Source organism: Miniopterus natalensis, chromosome 18 (assembly GCF_054644295.1).
Source record: "Miniopterus natalensis isolate mMinNat1 chromosome 18, mMinNat1.hap1, whole genome shotgun sequence".
NCBI lineage: Eukaryota > Metazoa > Chordata > Mammalia > Chiroptera > Miniopteridae > Miniopterus > Miniopterus natalensis.
The window spans coordinates 42,297,426-42,310,081 of NC_142098.1; the positions used below are offsets into that span (position 1 = coordinate 42,297,426).

The 12,656-nt window shown below is 47.1% G+C and overlaps 1 protein-coding gene across 2 annotated transcripts; it reads left to right on the forward strand.

The window, feature by feature from the left end:
- The first annotated feature begins 5,666 nt into the window (after window positions 1-5,666).
- Window positions 5,667-12,320, forward strand: ZNF544 (zinc finger protein 544). 2 transcript variants are annotated; one of them, XM_016215857.2, is made up of 4 exons: window positions 5,667-5,911; window positions 7,453-7,579; window positions 7,797-7,883; window positions 9,275-12,320. In XM_016215857.2, the coding sequence occupies exons 1-4, from the start codon at window positions 5,879-5,881 to the stop codon at window positions 11,059-11,061; spliced, it is 2,034 nt and encodes a 677-aa protein (XP_016071343.2). In that variant the 5' UTR covers window positions 5,667-5,878; the 3' UTR covers window positions 11,062-12,320. The 2 variants fall into 2 exon arrangements, with proteins under 2 accessions (XP_016071343.2, XP_016071342.2); XM_016215856.2 differs by having other exon boundaries at window positions 5,667-7,579.
- The last annotated feature ends 336 nt before the right edge of the window (window positions 12,321-12,656 follow it).

Consider the following 12,656-nt stretch of genomic DNA (forward strand, 5'->3'; position numbering starts at 1 on the left):
AAGCAGAGCCGCCCGCAGACTCGGGTCGCAGGACGCGGGCCCCCAGGGGCAGGGCCGAAGGAGAGAGACCGCACCCCAGCCGGCTCCCCTGCAATGCGGGGACGTGGCACCCGCCAACGCCGGAACACACGCGCCGCGGGGGTTCGCCACAGCCGCCACGCGAGAAACGGCCAAAGACGCGCGAGATAATCGCAGGCGGCGCACTGCCTCCTGGGACTTGTAGTTGTTGGCGCAGAGCGCGAGCACTTCCGGCGCCCAACGGAAGCTCCGCCATTGCCTCGCCCGCGCAGGTGAGTCTGCCACGCGGGAACAGCGCGGGAGCTCCGCTGTTAGCGGGGCGGAGTGGGTTGCAGGGCCGGGCGGAAGTGACCCGGACCGCGCCCCGGGAGCGAGCGGGCCTGGCCCGGGTATCTCCTCCTGCCGGGCCGGGGCCTGTTAAGATTCAAGCCCCTCAGGCTGCTGGGACCTGGAGGGAGCGAGTCCTGTCAGGGCCGCTCCGGCTGCAGAGCCCGGCTGGGTCTCATGGTGGGGGCGGCTCTCCTGCTGCAGGACCGGACTGGGCTGCCCTGGTTGACCCTGTCCTGCCGCAGGGAAGGCCCTAGGTGGAGCGCTGCAGTATCCCGTCGGCACCCACCTGCTGTTGCGGGCTTCAGGCCGTCGTCGGGGGCTGTGGGGCCTGGACCAGGCCTCCTTTTCCCGTCTCCGCCGAGTCACATTGCCCGCCCCAGGGGGCTCTCTGTGCAGGAGGGAAAAGAGGAGTTCTCCCAAAAGTAACCTCTATTTGGGGGTGTTCCGCAGTTAGTCACGCCCCAAGCCTTTTCATTTCTTCAGTGAAAAGCTTATCGTTGCCTTAGGCAAGCTCTGCCCCTTGTTTCTGTGCATCTAGGGTTAGCACACCTTTGAAGCACCTTTCTCGTCAAACGCTGTGTATTCCCTGATCCCTGCCTTGCTCCCCGACCCGCACCCCCCATGTAATCTTCCTAGGTTCCCTCCTTAATTCTGAACGCCTAGAAGAAGCCGCAAACTCATTTCTGGGAAGCATTTTCTCACTCTGTTGAGATCTTGCTTCCAGGTGTTTTCTCTTTGGCTCCAATAAATTATAAAAGTTCTCTACAGGTTTGGATGCCCTTAAGCCCCCACCCTTACCCTAGAGAACACCCGAGTCCCAGACTTGGCCACGTCTTCTTCCAGGGGTGCTGTGAACTTTGTACACGGTTTGAAGAGAAAGTGTATGTTTTCCAGGTGAACAAAGTGTTAGGGGTCGCCTAGCCAGAGCAAACGGCATCAGCAAGCAATGGCTTCCGGTGTTGGGAGCCTACGTTGGTTGTATGTGCTGATCCCCCAAGTTAGGAGCTGTAGGGGTGCACCGCAGGGACAGGAGGCTGTCCTGTGCCTGAGGGCTTGGGGTTGGATTTGAAAGAGCCTCTGGGAGCGGAATCCTGTGGCTTTGGAAATACCTCAGTGCAGCAGGGAGTGCCATGGCAGTGAAAATTGCTGAAGGGACTCTGCATTTCCATTTCTTTTTTTCTTTTTTTTAAATTTTCTTTATGGATTGATTTTAGAAAGAGCAGGGAAGGGGGGGAGGGAGGGAGGGCGAGAGAGAAGAGAGAGAGAGGTAGTTTGTTGTTCCACTTATTTATGCATCATTGGCTGATTCTTGTGTGTGCCCTGTCCAGGATCGAACCCACAATCTTGGTGTGTCAGGATGACGCCCTAACCAACTGAGGTACCCCACCAGAGTTCCATTTCTAGTGAGCCAAGAAGGTCACAGAACAAGAGAGAAGGAATTCCTGACCACTCTCAGCTCTATTGAATTGAGGCTGCAGCCTGGGAGCAGGTCTAGGCTTGTCATGAAGCCTGCGGCAGCACTTGAAACCCCACCCCACAGTAAGGGAAAGGAAACTGGAAAAGTAAAGAGGAAGAGCCTCCTCCCAGCCCTGCAGGGTCCCCAGCAAAACCAGCCCTTTCCTGGATCCAGTGTGAGATTGGGAAGGGGAATTTTATGTCCAAGTATAATCAGTAGGACTAAATGTGCCCTGCCTATTCTGGGTGTCAGCATGGTGTTAAACTTTATAAATGCAACTCATTTAATTCTCACAGCAACTCATTTAATTCTCACAGCGGCACCATGAGGCAGGAACTGCTATTCTTCCAAAAGTCTACAGATGAGGAAACAGGCCCAGAGGGGTTAAGGTCTGTTAGGGTCCTAACAGAGGCAAGAGCTGGGACTTTGAAAGCAGGCAGAGTGGGTGTTCTCAGACCTCTCCCCTGGGTACCTCCAGACAAGGAAGGAGGATGGAAGTGGATACAGGGAGTAGGAGATTGCCTGGAGGATGGGCTGGAGTGTCAGAACCAGATAGCATCATCTGGAGTTTTGGGCAGCCTTCTTAGGTGTGGTGCACATGTGTCCATAAGTGAGAGGCCGTGGTGAGGAAGGGAAAACGGGGTGTTGGTCACTCTGTCAGGGTCTCAGCTGTGAGTACCTGGAGCTTGGTGACAAGGGTGTGCCTAGCCAGAAGGAAAACCTCGGCAGAGAAATTGGAGGGAGCCACTTGGAGAGGATCTTCTGCCTATTTACCCTCCCTAACCAGAGGGTAAATAGCTTAAATCTCCTACTCAGGGAGACAGCAGAAATCCAACTAGTGCCATTCGCCAACCACACCCAAGGACAGAATAAATCTCAGGATAAAGCTGATGAATAGTCTATTGATTCTTGGTAAGACCTCTCCTAAATGCCCAGCCTTTAAACTCCCTAAAAACGAAGTTCCCAGTGCATGGTCTCCCTCCCTGGAGCACACTTGTGCCTCCCTCCTCCCTTTTTCCCCCACAGGCATGCATCTCCTAATTCTAAGGGACCCCACGAGGTTTGCATCTAGGGCAGCGATGGGCAGTGCCAGTTTGTCTCCAGCAAACCCTCTGAACCTGTCCCCAAGGTCCCCTTTTCTCTGACTTCTTAGTGAGCCCAAACAGAACAACCTAGGCTCATTTCCCCAGCCCTTTCTTGTTTTATGTCCCCAGCTTTAATAAATGGCCTCTAAAATAAATTTTTAAAAGAAGAAGCACTAGTTGGTTTGGCTCAGTGGTTAGAGTGTTGGCCTGTGGACTGAAACGTCCTGGGTTTGATTCTGGTCAAGGGCACATACCTTGGTTGCAGGCTCAGTCCCCAGCCCTGGTTGGGGCACATGCAGGAGGCAACCAATCAGTGTGTCTCACATTGATGTCGATGTTTCCCTCTTTCTTCGCCCCCCCCCCCCCCCCCGAAGAAGCAATGGAAAAAATATCCTCAGGTGAGGATTAAAAAAAACACGAAGTTTCTCTGCACAGAAGGGGTAACGGTGAGCAGGGCCTGAAGGGGGAGTGAGAGCAGGACTTGCCGCTGTAGGGGATGGAGATGGAGTGGAAGGTCAGTGTCCCTGCAGTCCCATACCACCTGCAGTGCAGAAACTAGCAGGACAAGGCAGGGCACCCAGGTGAGAGGGGCTGAGAAATGGGCCCCAGATGAAGAATGACAAGAAAGAGGGCAAGGGGAGTGGGCAGGGGTGTATCGGAGGGGAAACTGGCAACCCGAGTGACTGTGCTTAGGGCCATGGGCTGCAGAGCTGCTGGCTTCCTGCTCCATGGTCATGAGGCCTTGGTGAATTTTTTCTCAAGTTCCTCTTTTTTAAAAATTTATTTTTTAATTATAGTTGACATACAATATTAGGTTCAGGTGTACAACATAGTGATTCGACATTCATGTACCTTGTGAAACCCTATGTAAATCTAATACCCATCTGACACCATACCCAGTTATTTGGATATTACTGACTGGATTCCCTATGCTGTACTTTTCATTCAAGTGTTTGCTTTTATGTTGTTGTTTAATCCTCGACACAGGATGTGTTTATTGATTTTAGAGAGGGGAAGGGAGAGGGAGAGAGAAACATCGATCAGTTGCCTCCCCTGTGGACCCGGACCTGGGATCAAACCCACAACCCAGCTATGTTCCCTGACCAGGATTGGAACTCACAGCCTTTGGGTGCATGGAATGACACTCCAACCAACTGAGCCACACCGGCCAGGGTCCACTTGATTATTTGTATAATGGGGAGTTTGTTTTTTAATGCCTTTGACCTTTTCACCCGTGCCCACACCCATCTGACAACCATCAGTTTATTCTCCATATCTATGAGTTTCTGTTTTATTTGTTTTGTTTTTTAGATTCCACATGTAAGTGAAGTTACACGGTGTTTGTCTTTCTCTGACTTAGTTCACTTAGCATAATACATTCTAGGTCCATCCATGCTACTGCGAATGGTACAATTTCAGTCATTATGGCCAAGTAATATTCCATTGTGTGTGTGTGTACATACTACAATTCTTTTATCTTCTCATCTATTGATGGGCACTTGGGTTGCTTCCGTATCTTAACTATTGTAAATCTGCAGTGATCATGTTGAGCCACATGAATTCTTTATATATAGGATATTAATGCCTTATCAGATATATCCTTTCCAAATATCTTCAACCATTCAGTAAGTTGCCTTTTTGTTTTGTTGATGGTTTCCTTTACAGCACAAAAGCTTTATAGTTTAACGTAGTTCCATTTGTTTATTTTTGCTTCTTGTTTCCCTTGCCCTAGGACCCATATCTAAAAATTATTGGTAGGACCTGGCCAGGTGGCTCAGTTGGTTGGAGCGTTGTTCCCGTACACCAAAGTGTTGCTGGTTTGACCCCCAGTCGGGGTATATACAGGAGGCAGTTGATCAGTTTCTCTCACGTAGATGCCTCAGTGTCTCTGTCTCTCCCCACTCTCCCTCTCCCTCCTAAATTTCCCCTCTCTCTAAGATCAATGAACATATCCTCAGGTGAGGATTAAAAGAAAAAGTAAATAAATAAAAATTATTGGTAAGAACAATGTCAAAAAGTTTATTGCCTGTGTTTTCTTCTAGAAGTTCTATGGTCTTGGGTCTTACATTTAAGTCTTTATTCCAGTTTGAATTTATTTTTGCATATGGAGTTAGAAAGTGGGTCTAGTTTCATTTTTTTGCCTCTATCTGTCCTGTTTTTCCCGTCACCATTTGTTGAAGAGACTGTCTTCACCATATTTTATATTCTTGCCTCGTTTGTCAGATTGACCATGTAAGTGAGGTTTTACTTCTGGGCTCTCTTTTCTGTAATTCTGCCCCAGGCAGTGCTGCAGCATTGTGATACCTCCAGGATGTCTTGAGGGGAGGGTACATGTGGGCGACACCCCCCGTTCAGAGTGTTCTTTGCTGTGTTGGGGATTCTTATAGCCTCCTTGTAATCATTCCCCACCCCATTTTTGGAAACTGATGTTTCATTGTTACATATTTAAGTGGTGCAACTTTTTTTTGAAACCAGGTCATATTTCACTGTTGTTTGAGAATTGTACAAGTTTGTTTTTTGTGTGTGTGGGTTTTTTTTTTACAAACCAGTTAATGTTTCATTGGAATATTTTTAAATTATACAATTGTTTTGACACCCTGCATTTACCAGCCCCATTCATTCTCTTGAAATGACAGGAAAAACTGGCCCCTCTGTGTGTTGAGGGAAAAGTGTGTATCTGTGGGCTCACAATTCAGACAACCTAGCCCATGCCTAGGCATTTACCTTGAGCCTGGGGGCAGCCCAGTTCCATCCCCAGCCCAGACCTGAGCAGGCTGAGCCCACTTCATCACTGGAAACCTCAGAGCCCTGCCTCTCTGCTCCTCACACTCCAAAGGAATGTCCCTCAGCAGTTACATTCCTCTCCTTTTTGGGGGTTGGGATGGACTTGAGGGTGTGGGGGTACTGAATTCCTAATTGTGCCCCACCACCAGCACGGCCTCCTGAGGATAGCTGCCCTCTCCATGACAGCTTCTCATCTGAGGAGGAAATGGATGTGCATTCTCAGCCAGTCCGATCCCAGGTGAGTTAGAGACCTTTGTTCTCTTTTCCTCTCAGTCTCCTCAGCTGTAAAATGGGCCCAGGAATAGCACTCGCCTCCTCAGGCTGGCACACACAACAGCTCCATGGTGCTGCCTTGTATACCTTTGGGTAAGACCCAGGGACTCCCTGCAGGTACAGCACCTTCCCTATGTAAATGAACCAGGGGCTCCTAGGGGCTCCTGCACCTGGTTCCCTGGGCCACATCTCTTCCCCTCATATCTTGTGAGACTACCTGAGGTGGGTTGCTGTCTTCATGGTCACATTAGGGCAGCTCACACCTGAGAAGTTCAAGTAGCTGAGTTCAGCTATTAAGGTGTGAAGCTGAGATGCCAAGTCAGGCCTGGTACCCAGGGCACATGGTCCCTCGCCTGCCCGCCTTCCTTGAGAGCCAGCTCTGCCAGTGTTTTCTGTAAAGGACCAGGTGGTAGAAACTGTCTTAGGTTCCGTGGTCTACGTACAGTCTGTCCCATAGCCTTTTTGTACACGGCTCTTTAAGAAACATAAAACCTATTCTTAGCTGTATTAGTCTGCTCAAGATTCTCTAACAAAATACTACAAACTGTGTGGCTTGAACATTTACTTTCTCATTGTTCTGGAGCCTAAAAGCCTGAGATCAAGGTCCCACCAGGGTTGTTTTCTGGTGAGGACTTTATTGCTGGCTTGCAGGTAGTTTCTTCCCTGTGTTCTTACATGGTGGAGAAAGAAGCCTCTGGTGTCTTCTTGTATTATAAGGACACCAATCCCACTGCAGTATGGCCCTGTCCTTATGACCCCCATTAACCTATATTTTTGTAAAGGCCCTCTCCCCAAATACAGTCACATTGGGAGGTAGGGATACAACATGTGAATTTGTGGGGAGAAACAGTTTAGCTCATGGCATTGGCCTTCTAAAAACACACCACAGTGTGATTTCTCCCTGGGCTGTATTTTGCTCACCCCTAATTTAGAATACCCTCTTTGACTGGCTTCAAGTCTAATTTTGACCCTAGCCAGTTTTGCTCAGTGGTTAGAGCATTGGCCTGTGGACTGAAGGGTCCCAGGTTCGATTCTGATGAAGGGCATTTACCTCAGTTGCAGGCTCGATCCCCAGCCCTGGTTGGGGCTCATGTAGGAGGCAACCAATCTATGTGTCTCTCTCACATCGATGTTTCTCTCTCCTCTCCCTTCCACTCTCTACAAATCAATGGAAAAAATATCCTCAGCTGAGGATTAAAAAGTAAGTTTAAAAAAAAAACCCTATGATTTTGTAAAGAAGCAGTGGGTGGGGATCTCTGCAGGATTCCTGTTTCCCAAGACAGAAAATCAGGATCACTGGTGTGATCAGCGATAGACGGAGGCACTCAAGTGAAAATGCCATGGACTGGGTCAGTGTCTGATCAGAGCACCACCCAAAGGCAGGAACTCCATGGGTGCTCTGGACATTATCTCCAGTATACACTATCTCCCACCCTCTGCTACCATGCCCTCCCAACCTCCACATCCGGGAGGCAGGGCCCCATGGTAACATGGGTGATATTTCAGCCACCTGTGAGCTTCAAGGATGTGGTTGTGAGCTTCACGCGTGAGGAGTGGGGACGGCTGGACCCAGTCCAGAGGACACTGTACCGAGATGTGACTCTGGAGACGTGCAGCCACCTCGTCTCCCTGGGTAAGGTGGGGCTCTTTCCGAGGGTGTGCTTGTGCTGGGATGAAGCATCCCTGAAGTGGGTCCCTTTGAGATGTAGATCCCAGGTATTGCTGCTCAGTCAGCCTCCACTGCATGTTTGTGACTTGTTTCCCCGGAATGGCTCTGGGGCCCTCCTAGTACATTCGTGTCTGACCCCAGGGGTGGAGCATCAAGTCCTATGTTTTTCCCCATTGACCAGGGCTCCTGCTCCCCAATGTGGATGTGATCTCCTGCCTGGAGCAAGGTGACAGCCCATGGAGGGCGGAGCAGGAACCTCTTCCCCAAGGTGAGAGCCTTCGGTTAACCTGAGCAGAGACCTCACTGGGTCAGAGGAGGGGGGATGCCATTTGTGGAGAGCTTCCTCAGGCATTCTCTGCTGCCTCCTCATGGCCAGCAAGGCAGCCCAGGGAGAACACTTGCCACTGTTGTCTGCACATTTCTTAGGCGTGGGTTTACTTCTGTTCCCATCTTCCCTTTGGTCCTTACCCCTCAGCCACCCTGTCTTATTCCCAGGTTCTCCTGACCCCTCTTCTCCATGAGCCCCTCGTCATAGCTTCCACTTGGGGAAGGAGCTCCTCAGGCCTCCCTTTAGCTCTGCTCTTTGCCCCACAGTTGGGTATCCACCCCTCCTTTGTGCTGGACATTCCCGTGACTTGTAGATGATCCTGCAGTATGGTGAGAACTTGGGAAGTGTCAGCCACCTGTTCCTTCCAGAAGGATTCCTACTATATCTCCATTCCTGGACCTGCTGTCCCATGTCTTCTCATCCCATAGACCAACCTCCTTGTATGTCCCAGTGTGTCAGCCTAATTGGAATTTTTTTCAACAGCTGTATCAGATACAATTAACCCGTTTAAAGTATGTAAAGGCTTGTAGTGTAGTCACATCACCAGAATTAATTTTAGAACGTGTTCATCACTCCAATTAATTGGGCTAGTTTTAACAGTCTTTTTGTTTTAATTAACACTTTTATGTTTATGCGTAGAATATTTAAAAATTTTTATTTTAAAATTTTTATTTGTTGATTTTTAAATTATTAATGATTTTAGAGAGAGGAAAGGAGAGAGAGAGAGAAACATCAATCGGTTGCCTCTATGCACCCTGATCTGGAGTTGAACCTGCAACCTGGTTATATCCCTGACAGGGAATCAGACCCACCAGCTTTTGCTGTATGGAACAATGCTCCAACCAACTGAGTCACACCAGCCATGGCTTTGTTTATTGATTTTTAGAAAGAGGGGATGCCCTGGCTGGCGTGGCTCTACCTGTAACACAACTGCAAACACTATTTTTAAAGTAAGGTACCATAGTCATAGTTCCCAGCAACTGGACATGTGTTATCTTTTGTGCTTATTGAGGACCATGTATCTTCAGACTCAATTATTTCTGTGCATTTCTCCTTTAACCTTTATGCTCTTATGCTTATTCTTATTTCCCTGCTCACTCTGGGAAACAGCTCTCCTGAACCAACTCTCCATTACCTTTGCTTGTTTTTTTTGTACTTCATCACTGATTTCCTATTTGCTGATCCATCTCACTCTTTTACATCCTGCATGAAATTATAGTCCATGGACTCAAAACAAACCCAGAGACACCTCTCATACTTGGTGTTTTCCTTCATCTCCCTTCCACCTTTAAAGCTTCTGCAGTAATTCAGGCATTTTGGATTTCTTTCAGACTGGAACACTACACTTGAAAAGAAAGAATCGGCTTCTGAGGATGATATTGCTATGAAAGAACCATTCTTCCATATGGAAATGGAACACTGTGTAGAGGAGAGCCCCTGGTCTGTGTTGGTAGGAGAAGTGCAGGATTGGAGGAACCAGCCAGTGGAGCACCAGGAGGAATCTTTGAGTCAAATTGTATTTATCTCAAAGGAAAGAGTGTTTATTCAAGAGGAAAGTTGTGAGCCTGACCTTGGGGGAAGTTATTTGAGTGTAAGCCTTCTAACTCCAACATTACCAGCAGGAACACATTTGCACAAGCTCAACTCACAAGTTAAAAATTTGAAACATAATTCAGTTTTCTTTAATCATCAAAAAGGCTGGGGCAATCTGAAACCCTGTGAAAATCTTGAAAGTGCAAGGGCCTTCCCTCAGAGCATTTACTTGAATAAACTTGCAAATAATGAAACAGGAAATCAAAAGCCTTGTGACAATACTGTCAAGAGTGACTCTTTCAACTATGGTACCGCTGTTCGTTTCCATAATAGAATTTTTTCGGCAGAGAACAGCAATGATTGTAAGGACTATGGAAATGCTGTTAACCACAGCATGTCTTTGAATGAAAACAAGCCAATGCATTTTGGAGAAAGTCAGTATGACTGTGACGAATGCTTTGTACAACCTGAAATCATTGTTGGTGATCCTGGATGTCAGGAGGACTGTGATGCCTTCTGCATGACCTCATCTGTTACTGACTGTGACATCATCCAGACCAGAAAGAAGCCACGTGCATATAATCTATGTGGGAAATGTGTCAGCTGTTCTATGCTTGTACACGAGAGAACACACAATGGAGAGAAGCCATATAAATGCAATCATTGTGGAAAAACTTTCAAATGGAGATATCTCCTCATTGTGCATCAAAGAACACACACTGGAGAGAAGCCTTATCAGTGTAACGTGTGTGTTAAAGCCTTTAGTGGTCGGTCAGCTCTTAGAAAACATGAGAGAACACACACGGGTGAGAAACACTATGAATGTAATGACTGTGGAAAGTTCTTTAACAGGCAGAGTCACCTTACTAGGCATCAGAGAATTCATACTGGAGGGAAACCTTATTTGTGTATTCATTGTGGAAATGCCTTCAGCCGTAGCTCTGACTTTGTTGCACATAAAAGGATTCACAGTGGAGAGAAACCCTACGAATGTAACCACTGTGGGAAATCTTTTTGGGAGCGAGCACAGCTTCTTGTGCATCTGCGAACTCATACTGGAGAGAAGAAATTTTATGAATGCAGTCATTGTGGAAAAAGTTTCAAATGGAGATCTCACCTCATTCTGCATCAGAGAACACACACTGGAGAGAAGCCGTATGAGTGTATTGACTGCGGGAAAGCCTTCAGTGATGGGTCATCTCTTAGAAAGCACGAGAGAACACACACTGGTGAGAAACCCTACCACTGCAACCACTGTGGGAAATCTTTTCGGCAGCAATCACAGCTTGTTGTACATCAGCGAACCCATACAGGAGAGAAACCTTATGAATGCAATCATTGTGGAAAAGCTTTCAGCCAGAGATCCATCCTCACTGTTCATCAGAGAACACACACTGGAGAGAAGCCCTATAAGTGTAAAATTTGTGTTAAAGCCTTCAGCCAGAGATATCTCCTTATTGTGCATCAGAGGACACACACTGGAGAGAAGCCCTATCAGTGTACCATGTGTGTTAAAGCCTTCAGTGGTCGATTAGCTCTTAGAAAACACGAGAAAACACACATGGTCCAGAAACCCTATGAATGAATGTAAGCATTGTGAAAAAGGCCTTTAGCAGGCAGAGTCACCTTACTAGGCATCACAGAATTTACACTGGAGAGAAACCATATTTGTGTGCTCATGATAAAAGTCCTCCTGCCATGACATTTTTGTTGCACATGAAAGGATTCACTCTAGAGAGAAACCTTACGAATGTACCCACTGTGGGAAATCTTTTTAGCGGTGATCACAGCTTGTGCATCTGCAAATTCACACTGAGTGAAGAAACCTTATGAATACAGTCAGCGTGCAAAAGGTTTCAAATGGAGATCTTGTTATGCATCAGAGAACACTGTAATAAAACCCTGTAAGTGTAATCTTTGTTACAAGGCCTTTATCTGGTGGTGGACTTACTAGGCATCAGGGAATTCACACTAGAGAGAAACCCTATAAATGTAATGAATGTGGGAAGGCTTTCAATTATAATAAATCCCTTATTGAAGATGAGGAAACTCATGGAGGGAAGAAAAACTCTATCAATAATTAAGATGGGAAAGCTCACTGCCAGAACTTTTCTAGACATCAGATGACCACATGCATCAGAATTGCTGGAAGCATACATTTAAACAATCAAGTTTAATAAAATGTTTCCCCTATAACACATTCCTAGAAATGATCGGGGACTGGAAGATGAGTTTCCCAAAAAGGCTAAAGTGTACATCAACAATGTTAAAGTGGGCAAAGCCATTATGCAGATTTGAGCAAAGTGAAAGCAGGTGGGAGAGCATCACCTGGAGATGCAGAGTGGGAAAGGCTCAAGTCAGGACTATGAAGAGGGCTGCAGCTCTCGAGGTCACAGCCCCTTGGCAGAGTTGCAGATTCATATATGGGGCAGGAAAGCAGTGTTAATTGAAGGCCTATTAATGAAGTTCTGACTCCTCCCCCTTTCTTTTCTTGTCTCCTTGTTTTACATTAAGTATCTGGCTGTGGATGAGCAAAATAAAATAGTGAATGAGTGAGGTACAAAAAAAAAAGTTAGTCTCAGGACTAGGTAATTGGTGTATTATGCTCCAGAACAAGGGCTGCCTTTTATTAGCATTTCAGGGACCATCCTAACACCTGCTTCCAGCCCTATTCCCTTCAAAGCAAAGCATGCCATTAAAGCAGATCCCCCCACATCTATGGCGGCTCCCATCTACCTTCTGGTAACCTCTTCAAGATAGATAGAAGCAGGGAGCAAGAGACTTTGAGGCCTTCAACACTAAAGGAAAATCTTTTTCAAAATGTTTTTATTGATTTCACAGAGAGGGGGGGAGAGAGAGAGAGAGAGAGAGACACGTCAGTGATGAGACAGTCATCAATTGGCTGCCTCCTGCTGAGGATCAAGCCTGAAACCTGGGCATGTGCCTGGGCCAGGAATCAAACTGGTGACCTCCTGGTTCATAAGGTGACACTCAAGCACTGAGCCACGCCAGCCAGGCAAAAAACATTTAAATAAAACCCAAGGAGAACAGATACTCAGAGGAACCAAACATTTTAAATGGCGATTCAGTCAAGAAATAATTTGCAAGTGAAAAATAAGTCCAAGATACTCTTAAAAAGACAAATATGAGAACAAGTATGGACTATGAAATTAAAAGTAA

Coding starts and splice junctions, on each gene's coding strand:
- ZNF544 (XM_016215856.2), top strand. CDS start 7,282: ATGCCATGGACTGGGTCAGTGTCTGATCAGAGCACCACCCAAAGGCAG. Junction 7,580..7,796: donor CAGCCACCTCGTCTCCCTGG/GTAAGGTGGGGC, acceptor CCCATTGACCAG/GGCTCCTGCTCCCCAATGTG. Junction 7,884..9,274: donor GCAGGAACCTCTTCCCCAAG/GTGAGAGCCTTC, acceptor GATTTCTTTCAG/ACTGGAACACTACACTTGAA.